The 16,598-nt window shown below is 45.1% G+C and overlaps 1 protein-coding gene and 1 non-coding gene across 2 annotated transcripts in view; both read left to right on the forward strand.

The window, feature by feature from the left end:
• The first annotated feature begins 5,335 nt into the window (after nucleotides 1–5,335).
• Nucleotides 5,336–5,505, forward strand: LOC119618714 (small nucleolar RNA SNORA81). The gene has a single exon (XR_005235081.2). It is a non-coding gene; the product is annotated as a small nucleolar RNA SNORA81 (small nucleolar RNA).
• A 3,872-nt stretch (nucleotides 5,506–9,377) lies between these two features.
• The window catches only part of ABHD3 (abhydrolase domain containing 3, phospholipase), a 45,996-nt gene continuing 38,775 nt past the window's right edge, over nucleotides 9,378–16,598 (forward strand). Inside the window, exons 1-3 of the mRNA XM_037982452.2 lie at nucleotides 9,378–9,663; nucleotides 10,397–10,560; nucleotides 11,665–11,847. Of these exons, the coding sequence (XP_037838380.1) occupies nucleotides 9,502–9,663; nucleotides 10,397–10,560; nucleotides 11,665–11,847 (509 nt within the window). The 5' untranslated portion in view covers nucleotides 9,378–9,501. The remainder of the gene's footprint in view (nucleotides 9,664–10,396; nucleotides 10,561–11,664; nucleotides 11,848–16,598) is intronic.

Genomic DNA, 16,598 nt, shown 5'->3' on the forward strand with positions numbered 1-16,598 from the left:
TGTGCAGCTTTTGGTATTTGACTCCTCTGTGCATGGATATGAACTGCATTCAGCAATTCCACAGAAGGAGGGAAAGCAGTACCTGACATCTTGTTACACTGGGCAAATTCACAGCTGCAAACAAGCCTGCATGATAGCTCTGTTTGTGCTTGTATTAAATATTTTCTCCAAATTTCATCATGTAAGGAATGTGACTTAACGAATTTCCTGTGTAATTAAAAAAATGGAAACTGGCACCTGGTGTGGTGGCTCACACCTCTCATCCCAGCACTTTGGGAGGCCGAAGTGGGTGAATCACTTGAGGTCAGGAGTTCAAGACTAGCCTGGCCAACATGGTGAAACTCCATCTCTACTAAAAATACAAAAGAAAAAAAAAAGAAAGGAGAGGGGTGCAGGCACGGTAACTCAGGCCTGTACTCCTAGCAGTTTGGGAGGCCCAGGTGGCAGGATTTCTTGAGCTCAGGAGTTCAACATAATGAGACTTTGTCTTAATTAAGCTTTTTTTTTTTTTTTTTTTGAGACAGAGTCTTGCCCTCTCGCCCAGGCTGGAGTGTAGTGGCGCAATCTCAGCTCACGGCAACCTCTGCCGCCTGGGTTCAAGCAATTCTCCTGCCTCATCCTCCCGAGTAGCTGGAATTACAGGCACGTGCCACCATCCCAGCTAATTTTTTTTGTATTTTTAGTAGAGATGGGGTTTCAGCATCTTGACCAGGCTGGTCTTGAATGCCTGACCTCATGATCCACCTGTCTCGGCCTCCCAAAGTGCTGGGATTACAAGCGTGAGCCACCACACCCAGCCAAGCATTTTTTTAACTTAAAAAAAAAAAAAAAAATAGGCCAGGCATTGTGACTCACCCCTGTAATCCCAGCACTTTGGGAGGCCAAGGGAGGTGGATCACCTGAGGTCAGGAGTTTGAGACCAGCCTGGCCAACATGGCGAAACTCCGTCTCTACTAAAAGTACAAAAATTAGCCGTGTATGGTGGCAGGTGCCTGTAATCCCAGCTACTTGGGAGGCCGAGGCAGGAGAATCACTGGAACCCAGGAGGCAGAGGTTGCAGTGAGCAGAGCTTGTACCACTGCACTCCAGCCTGGGCAATAAGAGTGAAATCTGTCTCAAAAAAAAAAAAATATATATATATATATATATATATATATGAAAATTTAAAAAGGCTGAGCATGGTGGATCATGCCTGTAATCCCATTACTTTGGGAAGCAGAGGCAGGTGAGTCACCTGAGGCCAGAAGTTCAAGACTAGCCTGGCCAACATGGTGAAATCCCGTCTTTACTAAAAATACAAAAATTAACCGGGTGTGGTGGTGCATGCCTATAATCCCAGGTACTCAGGAGGCTGAGGAAGGAGAATTGCTTCAACCTGGGAGGCGGAGGTTGCAGTGAGCCGAGATCAAGCTACTGCACTCCAGCCTGGACAACAGAGTGAGACTCCATCTCAAAAAAAAAAAAAATATATATATATATATATACACACACACACACATATATAATATAATAAAAAATAAATGTTTGTGGGATTATAAGCACAGTGACAGGTGGGGCAGCAGTAGAGCCTCATCAATATTCCTATTTACAACATATTTTGTACAGGGTGCCTATGAGAATCCCACTAATGCACCATTATCATCACAGATCCTGGTGCAGCTCATAGGCAACAAATTTACACTTCCCAAAGGTTTATAACATTAAACCTAAAATTATTTTTGTGGTCTAGCTTTCCATCATGAAACAATGGTAAGTAATACCGTTCTTTTCACCTTTTTTTCCTGCAAGCTACTATGTTAATAGTAGCTTGATACAAAATTTTAAAAGTACAAAAACATATTACAAAATTGAAAAGTTACAAAAGGTATTTCATGAAAAGTCAATTTCCCTACTTTTCATATCCAGCGACCCATTTTCACTCTCTCAAGGCAACCACTAGTTTCAGTTTCTTTTGTATCTTTCCGGTGCTAATTGCACTTTTTTATGGGTGGATTTTGTGTATTTTAATATACTTCCATTAAATATGGTATATTACACAAAATTTGTGGAGATGTATTCCTATTTAAAATTCCAATGGGATTTTTCGATTCCAATGGAAAATTTTGATCCCAATGGAATTGAACCTAGGTGCCCATCAGTGATGAATTAGATAAAGAAAATGTGGTGACCGGGCGAGGCTGCTCACGCCTATAATCCCAGCACTTTGGAAGGCCGAGCAGGTGGATCATCTGAGGTCAGGAGTTTGAGACATGGTGAAACCCTGTCTAAAGATACAAAGAATCTTTGTATCTTTACAAAGTCTTAGACATGGTGAAACTCTGTCTAAAGATACTAAAGATACAAAGAATTGGCGAGGTGTGGTGGCGAGCACCTGTAATCCCAGCTACTTGGGAGGCTGAGGCAGGAGAATCACTTGAACTCAGGAAGCAAAGGTTACAGTGAGGTGAGATCATACCATTGCACTCCCGCCTGGGTGACAGGGCAAGACCCCGCCTCAAGAAAAGAAAAGGAAAGAAAAGAAAAGAAAGGAAAGGAAAGGAAAGGAAAGGAAAAGAAGGAAGGAAGAAAAAGAAAAAGTGGTACATATCCATCTCATGGAATACTATCTAGCCATAAAAAAGAACAAAATTGGCTGGGCGTGGTGGCTCACGCCTGTAATCCCAGCACTTTGGGAGGCCAAGGTGGGCAGATCACGAGGTCGGCAGATTGAGACCATCCTGGCTAACACGGTGAAACCCCATCTCTACTGAAAATACAAAAAAATTAGCTGGGTGTGGTGGCGGGCACCTGTAGTCCCAGCTACTTGGGAGGCTGAGGCAGGAGAATGGCGAGAACCTGGGAGGCGGAGCTTGCAGTGAGCTGAGATCGCGCCACTGCACTCCAGCCTGGGGGACAAAGCTAAACTCTGTCTCAAAAAAAAAAAAAAAAAAGAAAAGAAAAACATTATGTCCTCTGCAGCAACACAGATGTAGCTAGAGGCCATTATCCTAGGCAGATTAACACAGAAACAGAAACCAAATACTGCGTATTCTTACTTATAAGTGGTAGCTAAGCACTGAGTACATATGGACATAAAAAAGGGAACAACAGGCACTGGGGAGTACCGGAGAGTGGAGGAAGGGAGAGAGGCATGGGTTGAAAAACTGCCCATTGGATACTATGTTCACTACCTGGGTGAGGGGATCCACACCCCAAACCTTAGTGACATGCAGTTTACTCATGTAACAAACCTGTACATGTACCCTGTGAATTTAAAATAAAAGTTGAAATTACTAAAAACAACAACAAAACTTGTCTTTCATTACATCTTAGAATGTTTTGTCCTTACTGGCCGGGTGCGGTGGCTCACGCCTGTAATCCCAGCACTTTGGGAGGCCGAGGCAGGTGGATCATCTGAGGTCAGGAGTTCAACACCAGCCTGGCCACGATGGTGAAACCCCATCTCTACTAAAACTACAAAAATTAGCTGGACATGGTGGCGGGTGCCTGTAATCCCGCTACTCAGGAGGCTGAGGCAGAGAATTGCTTGAACCCGGGAGATGGAGGTTGCAGTGAGCTGAGATCACACCACTGCACTCCAGCCTAGGTGACAGAGTGAGACTCTGTCTCAAAGAAAAACAAAGGTTTTGGCCTTTCTTACATTTAGCTACATATCTTTTCATGTGATTTATGCCTTTACAATTAGTTGTATTTTTTTTTTTAAATCACTCCTTACTCTTAAAAAAATAATGTTCATTGTGGCAATTTAAAAGAAAAAGAGAGGTATGAAGAAAAAAAATCTCTTAATGAATTTCTTAATTTTGAATATTGATTGAAAGAGCTGAACTCTTTAATTTTTTTTTTTAATTTTATTTATTTATTTATTTATTTATTTATTTTGAGACAGAGTCTTGCTCTGTCACCCAGGCTGGAGTGCAATGGCATGGTCTCGGCTCACTGCAACCTCAGCCTCCCAGGTTCAAGCGATTCTCCTGCCTCAGTCTCCCAAGTACCTGGGATTACAAGCACCCACCACCACACTTGGCTAATTTTTGTATTTTTAGTCGAGACAAGGTTTCACCATGTTGGCCAGGCTGGTCTCAAACTGCTGACCTCGTGATCCGCCCTCCTCGGCATCCCAAAGTGCTGGGATTACAGGCGTGAGCCACCGTACCTGGCCAGAAATCTTTAATTTATTAAACATATTCCAGATCGGTTTAGTGGCTCAGGCTTGTAATCCCAGCACTTTGGGAAGCCGAGATGGGGGGATTGCTTGAGGCCAGGAGTTCAAGACCAGCCAGGGCAACATAGCAAGACCCTGTCTCTATGAAAACAAAAACAAAAACAAAAAAATAAGCTGAGCATGGTAATGCACACCTGTAGTCCAGCTACTCAGGAGGCTGAGGGGAGAATTGCTCGAGCCCAAGACCGATTCAAGGCTACAGCAAGAGGGGTTCACACCACTGTACCCCAGTCTGGGTGAGAAAGCAAGACCCGATCTCAAAAAATAATAATAATAAATATAAAATAGTCCTATAATAGATACATTTGTGGGCAAAAAAAATGAGCCATTAATATTTATTAATCTTTAAATGTTTTTGTAGGACCCTTTTATATTATCTATTAGGTTTCTATTGCTGCATAACAAATTACCACAAACTTAGCAGCTTCAAACAACATATTTCTTATCTGGCAGTTCCCATGGGTCACAGGTCCAGGCACTACTTAACTGGGTCCTCTAATCAGGGGCTCACAAGGCTGAAGTTAAAATGTTGACCATGCTGTATTTTCATCTGGAGATGTGACTGGGAAAGAATCTCCTTCCACACTCATTCAGGTTGTCGTCAGAATTCATTTCCTTGCAGTTGCAGGACTGAGGACTCCAGTGTTTTGCAGTTGTCTGATGGAGGCCACCCATAGATCCCAGAGGCTGCCTACGGTTCGCTGCTGTGCGACTCTCTCCGGGGCAGTTCACATGGCTGCTTCCTCAAGGCTGAAAGGACAGTCTAGCTTCCGTCTGCTAAGGAGTCTTATATAACATAGTGTAATCACAGGAGTGTTGACATCCCATTACCTTTGCTATCTCTATTGTATTGGTTGGAAGTGAATCACAGGTCCTCTCTACACTCCAAGACAAGGGCACCAGGAGACAGAGATCACTGGGGTCTCCTTAGGGTCTGCCTGCCACACATTCTCTATGCAATTCTGATTTCTCCTTTGACATACAAATAGAGTTAGGAAAAAAAATGATAAAGAGCTTCATGAGCATTTTATACCAACCTATAAAGGTCAACTGTGCTGCTTCAGGTCTGTTGCTTCAACTACAGACTTGATCAGGATTTTTAAAAATAAACATAACTTCCTGTATAAGCACTGTGCTAAAATCGCAGAAACTAGGACCGTATCTTGGTTTTTGTGATAATGCTAGCAGAGTACACTCAAGAATAAACCTAACGGCATTGGATTGTAAAGACTAGGGCGAGGCCAGGCGCAGTGGCTCACACCTGTAATCCCAGCACTTTGGGAGGGCAAGGCAGGAGGATTGCTTGAGCCCAGGAGTTCGAGACCAGCCTGGGCAACACAGAGAGACCCAATCTCTACAAAAAAGAAAAAACGTAGCTAGACATGGTGGCATGGGCCTGTGGTCCCAGCTACTTGGGAGGCTGAGGCAGGAGGATCACTCGAGCCTAGGAGGTTGAGGCAGCAGTAAGCCATAATCACACTATGGCATGCCAGCCTGAGTGACAGAGCAAGACCTTGTCAAAAAAAAGAGAGAAAGAAAGAGAGAGAGAGAGAGAGAAGGAAGGAAGGAAGGAAGGAAGGAAGGAAGGAAGGAAGGAAGGAAGGAAGGAAGGAAGGAAAAAAGAAAAGAAAGAAAGGTTATGATACCAAAGTGACACAAGCGTGAGCTCTTGTGAGGGAAGTCATTGGCTTTGTAATTACCAAAACAGGTTTTGGAAGCACCCAGTCTTTGGTTCAAACCCCACTCATTTGCTGTGCAAACTTATTTCACTTGTTATTTGCTTCCATCTTCAGATCCTTGCACATGCAGTTCAATCGGCCTATACAAACTCTTTACCTTCATCTCTTATCTAGGTCTTCGCTCACATCTCTCAGGAAGTCTTTTCTGATCTTCCCTAGACTGTTGGGTGTGGCTAAGTTGCTCCATTACATGCTTGAAGTAAATAAACATTTGCATTCTTATTGACTGCCCAGCATCTGAACCTTCATCTGTGTTTGGGGACTCTTCACCAAATGAAGCAGCATCCATGCCCCACCCACAGACGCTGAAAATGCCAGATATTTGTTTTCCTACCTCCACAGCAGGGAGGAAGCTGAGATACAACCTAGACTGCACCAGTCAGTTCCATTCACAACAGACTTTGAATAAATAAGGATACAGTGAAATTAAGAAGCAGGGATAATCCATTGTAGTGAGAGGGCAGAGGTGGTAACACCCTGTTTCCAGAGGCAACAGTGTCAGGGATTTAGAACACAGCCTCGTGCCCAGTGTAGTTGGTCTGGATGCCAAATCCATGGAGTGTAGCCTAGAGAGAGCAGGAGTATTGTCATCACAGGACCAGCACCACGACTTTTAAAGGCCTTGTTCCTAACTTTCAAGCCTTGTTCTCTGGCCCTTCTGGAGTTTCATCAGCTACTAAATGCCATTGTAATAAATTTCCTTTCTGCATATGGTAAGCCCAAATTGATTTTTGCTGTTGGTTACTAAGAATCCTGTGTGCCTGCTGCATCTGGAACCACCCCCAGACACCATACTTTTTGTAATGTAATTGCTTACTCCTCTGTTGCCACACTAGACTCTAAGTTTTATTATCATTGGATCCTCAGTGCCCTGTAATCACCCAAGAAGAAACTGGTTGAGTGAATGAATGAAACTATTATTATCGGGAATAATAGTTTCTTGTTTTTTTCTTTTTTGAGACAGAGTTTCTCTCTGTCGCCCAGGCTGGAGTACAGTGGCATTATCTCGGCTCACTGGAACCTCCGCCTTCCCAGGTTCAAGCGATTCTCCCATCTCAGCCTCCCGAGTAGCTGAGATTACAAGTGCCTGCCACCATGCCCAGCTAATTTCCTTGTATTTTTAGTAGAGATGCGGTTTCACTATGTTGGTCAGGCTGGTCTTGAACTCCTGACCTCAAGTGATTCAACTGCCTCGGCCTCCCAAAATGCTGGGATTACAGGCATGAGCCACCACGCCCAGCCAAAATAGTAGTTTTAAAGAAAGATGGTGAATGTTTTTCTAACAGGAAAGAAACTTGGACAACCTCCATCTCAATCATCTCATTTTACAAAGGAACTGAGGCCCCCAAAGAATAAATGATTTGCCTAAGTTTAGTGGATGAGTTCACAGCTGTTTTTTACTCCCAGGTCAGTAAACTTTCTACACACCATGATGCCTATAAAATATTATAGGCATCAATGTTTGTGTCTCCCACCTCCACCTTCATATGTTGCAGCCCTAGCCCCTCAAGGTGACGGTATTAGGAGACATGGCCTTTGGGAAGTAGTTAGTTAGGCGACATCATGAGGACAAGGTCCCTATGATGGAATTGGTACCTGTGAAAGAAGAGGAAGACACATCAGAGCTTCCTTTATCCACCATGGGAAGACACAGCAAAAGAGAAGCCATCTGCAAGGCAAAAGAGGGCCCTCACCCAAACCCAACCACATCGGCACCCTGATCCCAGACTTCCAGCCTCCAGAACAGTGAGAAATAAATGTATAAGTCACCTGGGCTATGGTATTTTGATATAGTGCCCAAGCTCAGACAAACATTTTATTTGATGATATTTTCACTTTAAGCTTAAACTTGGCCAGGCGCAGTAGCTCATGCCTGTAATCCCAGCACTTTAGGAAGCCGAGGCGGGTAAATCACCTGAGGTTAGGAGTTCAAGACCAACATGGTGAAACCTCGTCTCTACTAAAAATACAAGATTAGCCGGGTGTGGTGGTGCATTCCTATAATCCCAGCTACTCAGGAGGCTGAGGCAGGAGAATCGCTTGAACCCGGGAGGCACAGGTTGCAGTGAGCCGAGATCTCGCCATTGCACTCCAGCCTGGGCAACAAGAGTGAAACTCCGTCTCAAAAAAAAACAAAAAAAAACAAAAAAGAAAACAGAACAAACTTAAACTGCATTTATTGGTAGATAGTGCAGAAGGCAGGTTCAGGGGTTATGAATGCTAGGAAGTTTCAAGGATGGCAACCAGCATATGCATTCACATTTGCTTTGTGTGCCCAGGTGTGAGAGCCAGAGCATGAAAATTACTTCTGCTCACGGGGAGTCCACTACATACACTATTTTGTCCCTTTGGGAACTCTATAAAGTCGAAATTGTTATGCTACAGATTATTAAAACAAGAAAAAAACAGGCTCAGTAAAGGTAATTGAATTATTTTGCGTGCTGCAGCCAACCATCAAGTTGCAATGACCAAATCAAAACCAAATAAATTGCTCACTTCTGGCCCATCTCATGTCCCCATCTAAGTGACATCATTAATTTAAAATCCTGTGACATTTTTCATAATCTAGACAGGACTTTCCCTTCTTTCGTTTGTTTAAGTCTTGCCACTCTTCCTACCTCTCAGAGGGAGGAGTTCATAATAATAAGCATAGGCTATTAAATCTTCTAACCATTTCAGATATCCGTAAGTACACTGACTTATCATATTGCCATAAATAAGCCTAGGAAACCCTACTTCATAAACGGTTCCTTGTCCGTACATTAGGTAATCGGTGTGAATTTCCATAAGTCTCTAAATTCAAAGCATTAATGAACTACAAATAGGCTTTTAACAATTGAATTCCGGTTACTATTCTAGACCTTTTCATTTATTTTCAGAGACCACTTCTTATTTAAGTGGCACTTAGCAACTAAAAAGATTCACAGAGTGATTCAAAGTCGAGTATGATGTCCTCACTGTTGAATGTTCATAGAATATTTTTTCTCTTTCCATAGTCTTGAGGACCAACGCAAACGTCTAGGGGATGTGGGATTCTTATCTGCTAACGTATCTTTGGCATTAACTCCCCAAATCTTTGAATGCAAGGCACACTTCCCTGGCACTCTAAACCTCTAGTTTAGGGACACCCGCCGCAGAGCGGAATCATTCAAGGTCACTGGGGCAGCAGGTGCGGGACCTTAACCGGCGCTGCCTGGCCCGTCTCCATCTCCGAAGTCGGCTCAGTTCTCCGCCCACTCTTGGGGGCTCAACGTTGCCGACCGCGACCTCGCTTGGAGACCCCGATCCGCCCGCCCTCCCGGTGGCCGGTCTTGAAACCGCGCTTCTGGAAGGTTCCTGAGTGGCTGGCAGTGGGGGCGGCTCCGGGAAGCCGGGGCGGAGCCGGCGGCGGTCGGAGCTTCAGGCTACGCCTCCCTGGGCCGCTCCGCCCCGCAGGAGACGCTGTAGTCGGGGGTAGGCGGCGGCGCCGTGCCCGCTCTCGCCCGCTCGCCGGCCGGCTCTCCTCCAGCCGCAGCACCGGCGGGCCGCGCTCCGGGGGTCATGCAGCGCCTGGCCATGGACCTGCGGATGTTGTCCCGGGAGCTCTCCCTCTACCTGGAGCACCAAGTCCGGGTGGGGTTCTTTGGCTCGGGGGTGGGCTTATCCCTCATTCTGGGCTTCAGCGTCGCTTATGCCTGCTACTACCTGAGCAGCATTGCCAAGGTGAGCCGGGGGTGGCGCAGGGCCGCGGGCTGCTGCCGGGAGCGAGGGTCGCAGGCGCAGTGCGAGGCTGTGCGGCCAGGAAAAGTCGGCAGCCCCGGGGACAGGCGGCGAGCTGCTCCTGAGCGGCCGCCACAAGCGCGAGCGGGAAATCCGACAGTCCCCGCCCATTCGCCCGCTCCCTGGGGGTCCCGGCCGGGCGGTCCTGGGAGCTCAGCCTGGGACCCTGCTGACCTCCGCGCTGCGGCGCTGCCGGGTCGCCGATCGCGAAGCCGGCGGCGCACTCGGGAATGCCGTGGCGCTTTTGAAAATGATTCCCGGCAGGGCACGGTTGCTCACGCCTGTAATCTCAGTACTTTGGGAGCCCAAGGCGGGTGGATCACTTGAGGCCAAGAGTTCGAGACCAGCCTGACGAAAACGCGGAAACCCCGTTAAAATTACAAAATATTAGCCCGGCGTGGTGTCGGACGCCTGCAATCGCAGCTACTCGGGAGGCTGAGGCAGGAGAATCCCCTGAACCCGGGAGGCGGAGGTAAAAACAAACAAACAGTTGCCTTCCCCTCGGGGCATTGGCGAAACCCCCGTTTCAGTCCTGTGTGAATTCTTTGCGTCAGCCCTCCAGAAAGAGATGTAATAGGAGGGAGCGTGCGCGCGAGCGACAAGTCTTTACCGGTTTCTGGTTTACGATTGGCAGAAACTTTGCTCTGGGCCCTTCTCATACTGCTTTTCCCTTCAGAAACCCCAGTTAGTGACGGGGGGTGAGAGTTTCAGCCGCTTCCTTCAAGACCACTGTCCCGTGGTGACAGAAACGTACTACCCGACGGTCTGGTGCTGGGAGAGTCGAGGACAGACCCTGCTTAGACCTTTCATCACTTCGAAGCCCCCGGTGCAGTACAGGAAGTAAGTGAATTTCCGTTTTCAGTCGTTTCTGCAAAATCACAGTTTTTTGTTTGTTTGTTTGTTTGTTTGCTTATTCCCAGTTCTTGGTTAATAGAATCTCTGCTTTAGGAAGTATATAGAACAGAAAGAGGGAATGAAAATGGAGGGTATGTCCCCGGCTCCACCCCCAGCTGCAGGAAAATACTCAGGTATTTGCCTCCTGGTCCCCGCCCTAACCTCCGACCTGATGTAAATAGTTTATTTTTAGGATGAGAGAAGTGTTGGGGGATTACTGTCTCGCAGTTTGTCATACATCTGTCAAAAAGACCCAGATCCTTTGATGATCTGCATTCATTCATTGATATGTAGCAGATACTGGGGGTGGGGGTGGGGCGAGAAGGATGCCTCTTAATTTGGGTTTTGGGCCATTGATTGGTGTAAAATGACTTCCTATTGACAGGCAAATGGGATCTTGATGATAACAGCTCTTGATGTGTTAAAGATACGGTCCAGGATTTATCAGGAACCAGATTCAAATGGTGCCTGTTATTAATTTCCCTTAGTCATCTATCCTTCTGGAGTTTATTTTGTTGCCTGGAACTTGCACTGTTTGTTTGGGAAAATTCTGTAAGTTTATAAATACAGTGTGAGAAATACTTTAAATTATTTCAGAAGAAAATCTTGAAGTATACTATACAGTATACTGTACTGTATTATTGACTGCATTATTGAGTCTGAAGAGCTAGAGCAGTGGTCAGAGATTAGATCAGCATTTTACTTATTCAGACTTTCCTGTCGCGTTAGTTGAGTGACCTCAATCAAACAAGGGTTGAATGCTGGGTGTTACAGAGTAGTGAGTATTCATTTATCTTAATAATTCGCAGTTCATCTTTATATACGACCTTGTACGGAGGTTGCTGGAAATACTTGATGGTACTAATCTTCATAAAATCCTTCTAATGAAAGAAAATGATGTAGATCGAGATATGGGTATGTGTTCATGAATGCTGGAAAAATGTTATTTTTCGATGACCAAGTAATGTCATGTGTTTAGAATTAAAACAGAAAATTAAGACATGACTTAAAACATGTAAATAGTAATGTCTTCTGAATTATTCCTTTCAGTGAACTTATTAAAACTGCAGATGGAGGACAGATTTCACTGGACTGGTTTGATAATGATAACAGTACATGTTATATGGATGCCAGCACGAGACCTACTATCTTATTGTTGCCTGGCCTCACTGGAACAAGCAAGGAGTCATATATCCTTCATATGATCCATCTTAGTGAAGAATTAGGATACAGGTACCAGTAAAAGATTTCTTTTTTTTCACTTGATCCATTCCAAATGAAGTACAAATATATCTACATGTTTGTTGCGGAAATACTTAGTACTTCTTGCACAGAAAAGCAGTCCCTTAAGTTATTATTTTTCTCTGCATTCTTTTTTTCCTCTTTTTTCAGGAAGAGGCATAACTGAATCATCTCACAAGAGATGTCACTTAGCATAGTAGGCACCCTGCAGATTTAGGCTGAATTAATGAATGAAATTAGACTCATCAGAGCACTGACTGAGCCCTGCCCCCCACCCCCACCCCAGTGGAGAGAGTGTTATGGAGGGAGAACAGCAATTACAAACCCCTGAGAGAGTACACAGTGGCCCTCATGGCACAGTCTGGAGCCTGGATTCACTGATCTTGTCGCCCTGGCTCAGCTCCCAAGTGCAAAAAATATTCAGAATCAGTTTGTAGATCATCCCTATTTATCAAAGATGATCTCTGCCTCTTCTGACCACCTGAGTTTGCAGGTGCGCTTGGCTGGTCTCCAGTTGATGATGCCACAGTTTTTCTGAGTAATCATTATTAAGCTCAGTCACCAGGTACAATTTAATTTTTTTGCAAATGATTTAGCAACTTTAAGTTTCAAGTTCAGCTCTAGAATCTTAAAGTAGAGTCATTATAAAAGGTACTGCTTTTTTGTGCTGCAGACTTTTTGTTTTAGCTGATGGTAATTATTTTAATGGAACACTCTGTGAGTTTTATTTAAAGTAGAGTTGTATCTTTTGTTAAACTTGAAACAGTTATGTGAAAAGCTGATGGTAAGTTTACCTTAAAAAAATAATTTTAGGCCGGGCACAGTGGCTCATGCCTGTAATCCCACCACTTTGGAAGGCCAAAGCCAGCGGATTACTTGAGCCCAGGAGTTGAAGACCAACCCAGGCAACATGGTGAGACCTAGTCTCTACAAAAATTAGCCAGGCATGGTGGCATGCACCTATAGTTCCAGCTACTGACAAAGCTAAGGTAGGACAATCAACTGAGCCCAGGAGGTAGAGCCTGCAGTGAACCATCATCGTGCCACTGGACTCCAGCCTGGATGACAGAGTGATAACTTGGGCAAAAAAAAAAAAAAAGAAGAACATTTTGATGTTTGATATAAAGGGGAAAATTCCATAATAGCTAACTCAATTTTAACAAGTTAATTCTGATCTTTTATAAATAATAGCCTATTTTGTCCATGAAGTAACATTCTCTCAAGAACTATGATATGAAGTTCAAGAATTATATTCAAGAAATTTGCTTAGCAGTAGTAGGAATTCATCATCATTCCATGTTTAAGCACCATACAGTTAGATGTGAGGCTTGGTTCCTTTTTTTTTTTCTTTTTGTGAGATCGAATCTGGTTCTGTTGCCTAGCATGGAGCGCAGTGGCATGATCATGGTTCACTGCAGTCTCTTACTTACAGGCGTGAGTCAATGTTCCCGGCCTGGTTCCATTTTTTTTTTTTTTTTTTGGCTAAAAGTCATCCTCAGAAGGTATAGAAGATCATAAAGCCTTTTGTACATATTTAAATTACTGCTTCTAGATTTGGCCTGAGCTGTCTCCCAAGACTTAGAACTGCTCTTAAAAAACAATGTGGGCTGGGTGCTGTGGCTCACACCTGTGTAATAACAGCACTTTGGGAGGCCAAGGCGGGTGGATCACTTGAGGTCAGGAGTTCGAGACCAACTTGGCCAACATGGTGAAACCCCATCTCTACTAAAAATACAAAAATTAGCCAGGTGTGATGGTGGGCACCTGTAATCTCAGCTACTCAGGAGGCTGAGGCAGGAGAATTGCTTGAACCTGGGAGGCAGAGGGTACAATGAGCCTAGATCGTGCCATTGCACTCCAGCCTGGGCAACAAGAGCAAAACTCTGTGTCAAAAAAGATAAATAAAAAATAAAAATAAAATAAAATAGAAATTGGGGCCAGGTATGGTGGCTCATGCCTGTAATCCCAGCACTTTGGAAGGCCGAGGTGGGCTGATCACAAGGTCAGGAGTTTGAGACCAGCCTGACCAACATGGTGAAACCCTGTTTCTACTAAAAATAAAAAAAATTAGCCAGGCATGGTGGTGCATGCTTATAATCCCAACTACTTGGGAGGCTGAGGCAGGAGAATTGCTTGAACTTGGGAGACAAAGGTTGCAGTGAGCCAAGATTGTGTCACTGCACGCTAGCCTGGGTGACAGAGTGAGACTCTGTCTCAAAAAAATAAATGAATAAATAAAAACAATGTGGTTGAAACTCCAAGGACTGAGTCTCATAAGCACTGGAGTTGCCAGGGCACATACCTTTTGTCCATTGCTTTTAAAGGTTGCCGGATTTTGGCCGGGTGCAGCGGCTCACGCCTGTAATCCCAGCACTTTGGGAGGCTGAGGCGTGTGGATCACAAGGTCAGGAGTTCGAGGCCAGCCTGGCCAACATAGTGAAACTCCATCTGTACTAAAAATACAAAAATTAGCCAGGCATGGTGGCGCATGCCTGTAGTCCCAGCTACTCAGGAGGCTGAGGGAGAATCGCTTGAACCCGGGAGGCGGAGGTTGCGGTGAGCCAAGATTGCATAATTGCACTCCAGTCTGGGCAACAGGAGCGAAACTCTGTCTCAAAAAAAATTTTTTAAATTACAAAAGCAGAAACTGCAGGGCCTCTTGAGACCCAGGCTGAGAACTCCCACAGTGCTACTGGTCAAAGCAAGTCACATGGTCAGCCCAGAGTCAACGAGTAGGGAAATAGACTCTGCCTCTTGAAAGGAAGAGCTTCAAAATGTTTTTGCAACCTACCACAGAAAGCCAGGCAGTTTTAAAGACCGCTAAGAATAAAAATAGATCTGGAAGTTTGGCACAAGGCTGAGTTGAGTCTTTAGGTACCAAAATGATCTAAGTCATTGGTACTGTAGCGTGGGATCTAGCAGATAACAGGGCTTGTGAAAAGCTGTGTAATATGAAGGAATGTGCTTGGGCTTTGGAGTCAAGCTGGATTCAGATGTTGGAACTGCCACTTTCTAAGGGACCCTGGACAGTTAATTTAACATTCCTCATCACAGTATTCTCACCTACTTCACAGGGTTGTTAGAATGTGTAAAGTAGGCGGGGTGCAGGGGCCCATGCCTGTAATCCCAACAGTTTGCGAGGCTGCGATGGGTGGATCACTTGAGGTTAGGAGTTCGAAACCAGCCTGGTCAACATGGTGAAACCCCATTTACCAGGCATAGTGGCGTGCGCATGTAATCGCAGCTACTCAGGAATCTAAGACACGAGAGTCACTTGAACTTGGGGAGTGGAGGTTGCAGTGAGCTGAGATTGTGCCACTGCACTCCAGCTTGGGAGACAAAGCAAGACTACATCTCAAAAAAAATAAGTGTAAAGTACTTGGTGGGGTGCCCTGCACAAAGTGGGTCTTTAGAAAATGTTTATGTCATCCAGGCGCAGTGGCTCACGCCTGTAATCCCAGCAGTCTGGGAGGCCAAGGTGGGTGGATCACCTGAGGTCAGGAGTTAGAGACCAGCCTGACCCACGTGGCGAAACCCATCTCTACTAAAAATACAAAGAAAAACTAGCTGGATGTGGTGGTGGGCACCTGTAATCCCAGCTACTTGGCAGGCTGAGGCAGAAGAACTGCTTGAACCTGGGAGGCGGAGGTTACAATGGGCCCAGATGGTTGAATCCAGGAGATGGAGGTTGCAGTGAACTACTGCACTCCAGCTTGGGTGACAGAGCAAGACTCTGTCTTAAAAAAGAAAACGTTTATGTCTTCCTTCTCTCATCTTCTATTCCCTGGCCAGGGTAGAAAATGTTTTATAGGCTGGGTGCAGTGGCTTATGCCTATAATCCCAGCACTTTGGGAGGCCGAGGTGGGCGATCCCCTCAGGTCAGGAGTTCAAGACCAGCCTGGCCAACATGGTGAAACCCCGTCTCTACTAAAACTACAAAAAATTAGCTGGATGTGGTGGCGGGTGCCTGTAATCCCAGCTACTCGGTAGGCTAAGGCAGGATAATTGCTTGAACCCGGAGGCGGAGGTTGCAGTGAGATGAGATCGCACCATTGCACTCCAGGCTGGGCGACAGAGCAAAACTCCGTCTCAAAAAAAAAAAAAAGAAAATATTTTATAATTCAAAAGAACGAGTACAAGCAAATCTACCTCTTGGGATACAGAAACATGTAGTTTCCTTGTAGGGGTACATAGATGTTACTATGTCTGCTATACACGAGCGTTTCAGTATCTTTAGTATGAATATCCCTGAAGCACAGGGAGCACTTGCCATCCTGTCCCAGTTACTATCTTGTGTAGAGGTTGAAGGTTTAGGGAGAGTCATGAAGTATGTCAGGTCACCAGGGAACTGTCAATTATTTACTGATGAGATATGAGATATGATATACGATTTAGACATTGGAGAGAACCTCTCAGCATATGGTCAAAGGAGACATAGTGGTTTATTGTTGATGTTAAACCATTGCTTTTTTCCCTCTACCTGAAAACTAACAAAAACAAAGTACTTTTCTGTTAAGGTTCTCTAATTCAAACTTCAGGATGGATGGGTTGGAAACTAGGCTTAAGTTTGTTTAAGATAATTGTGAGCAAAGGCTTTACTATGTAAGTTAAAGGTAAATAGAATGAGGCTAGGCCTGGTGGCTCAGGCCTGTAATCCCAGCACCTTGGGAAGCCGAGGCAGGTGGATCACTTGAGGTCAGGAATTTGAGACCAGCCTGGCCAACATGGCAAAACCTTGTCTC

This window comes from Chlorocebus sabaeus, chromosome 18, assembly GCF_047675955.1.
Source record: "Chlorocebus sabaeus isolate Y175 chromosome 18, mChlSab1.0.hap1, whole genome shotgun sequence".
In the NCBI taxonomy this organism is placed as follows: domain Eukaryota; kingdom Metazoa; phylum Chordata; class Mammalia; order Primates; family Cercopithecidae; genus Chlorocebus; species Chlorocebus sabaeus.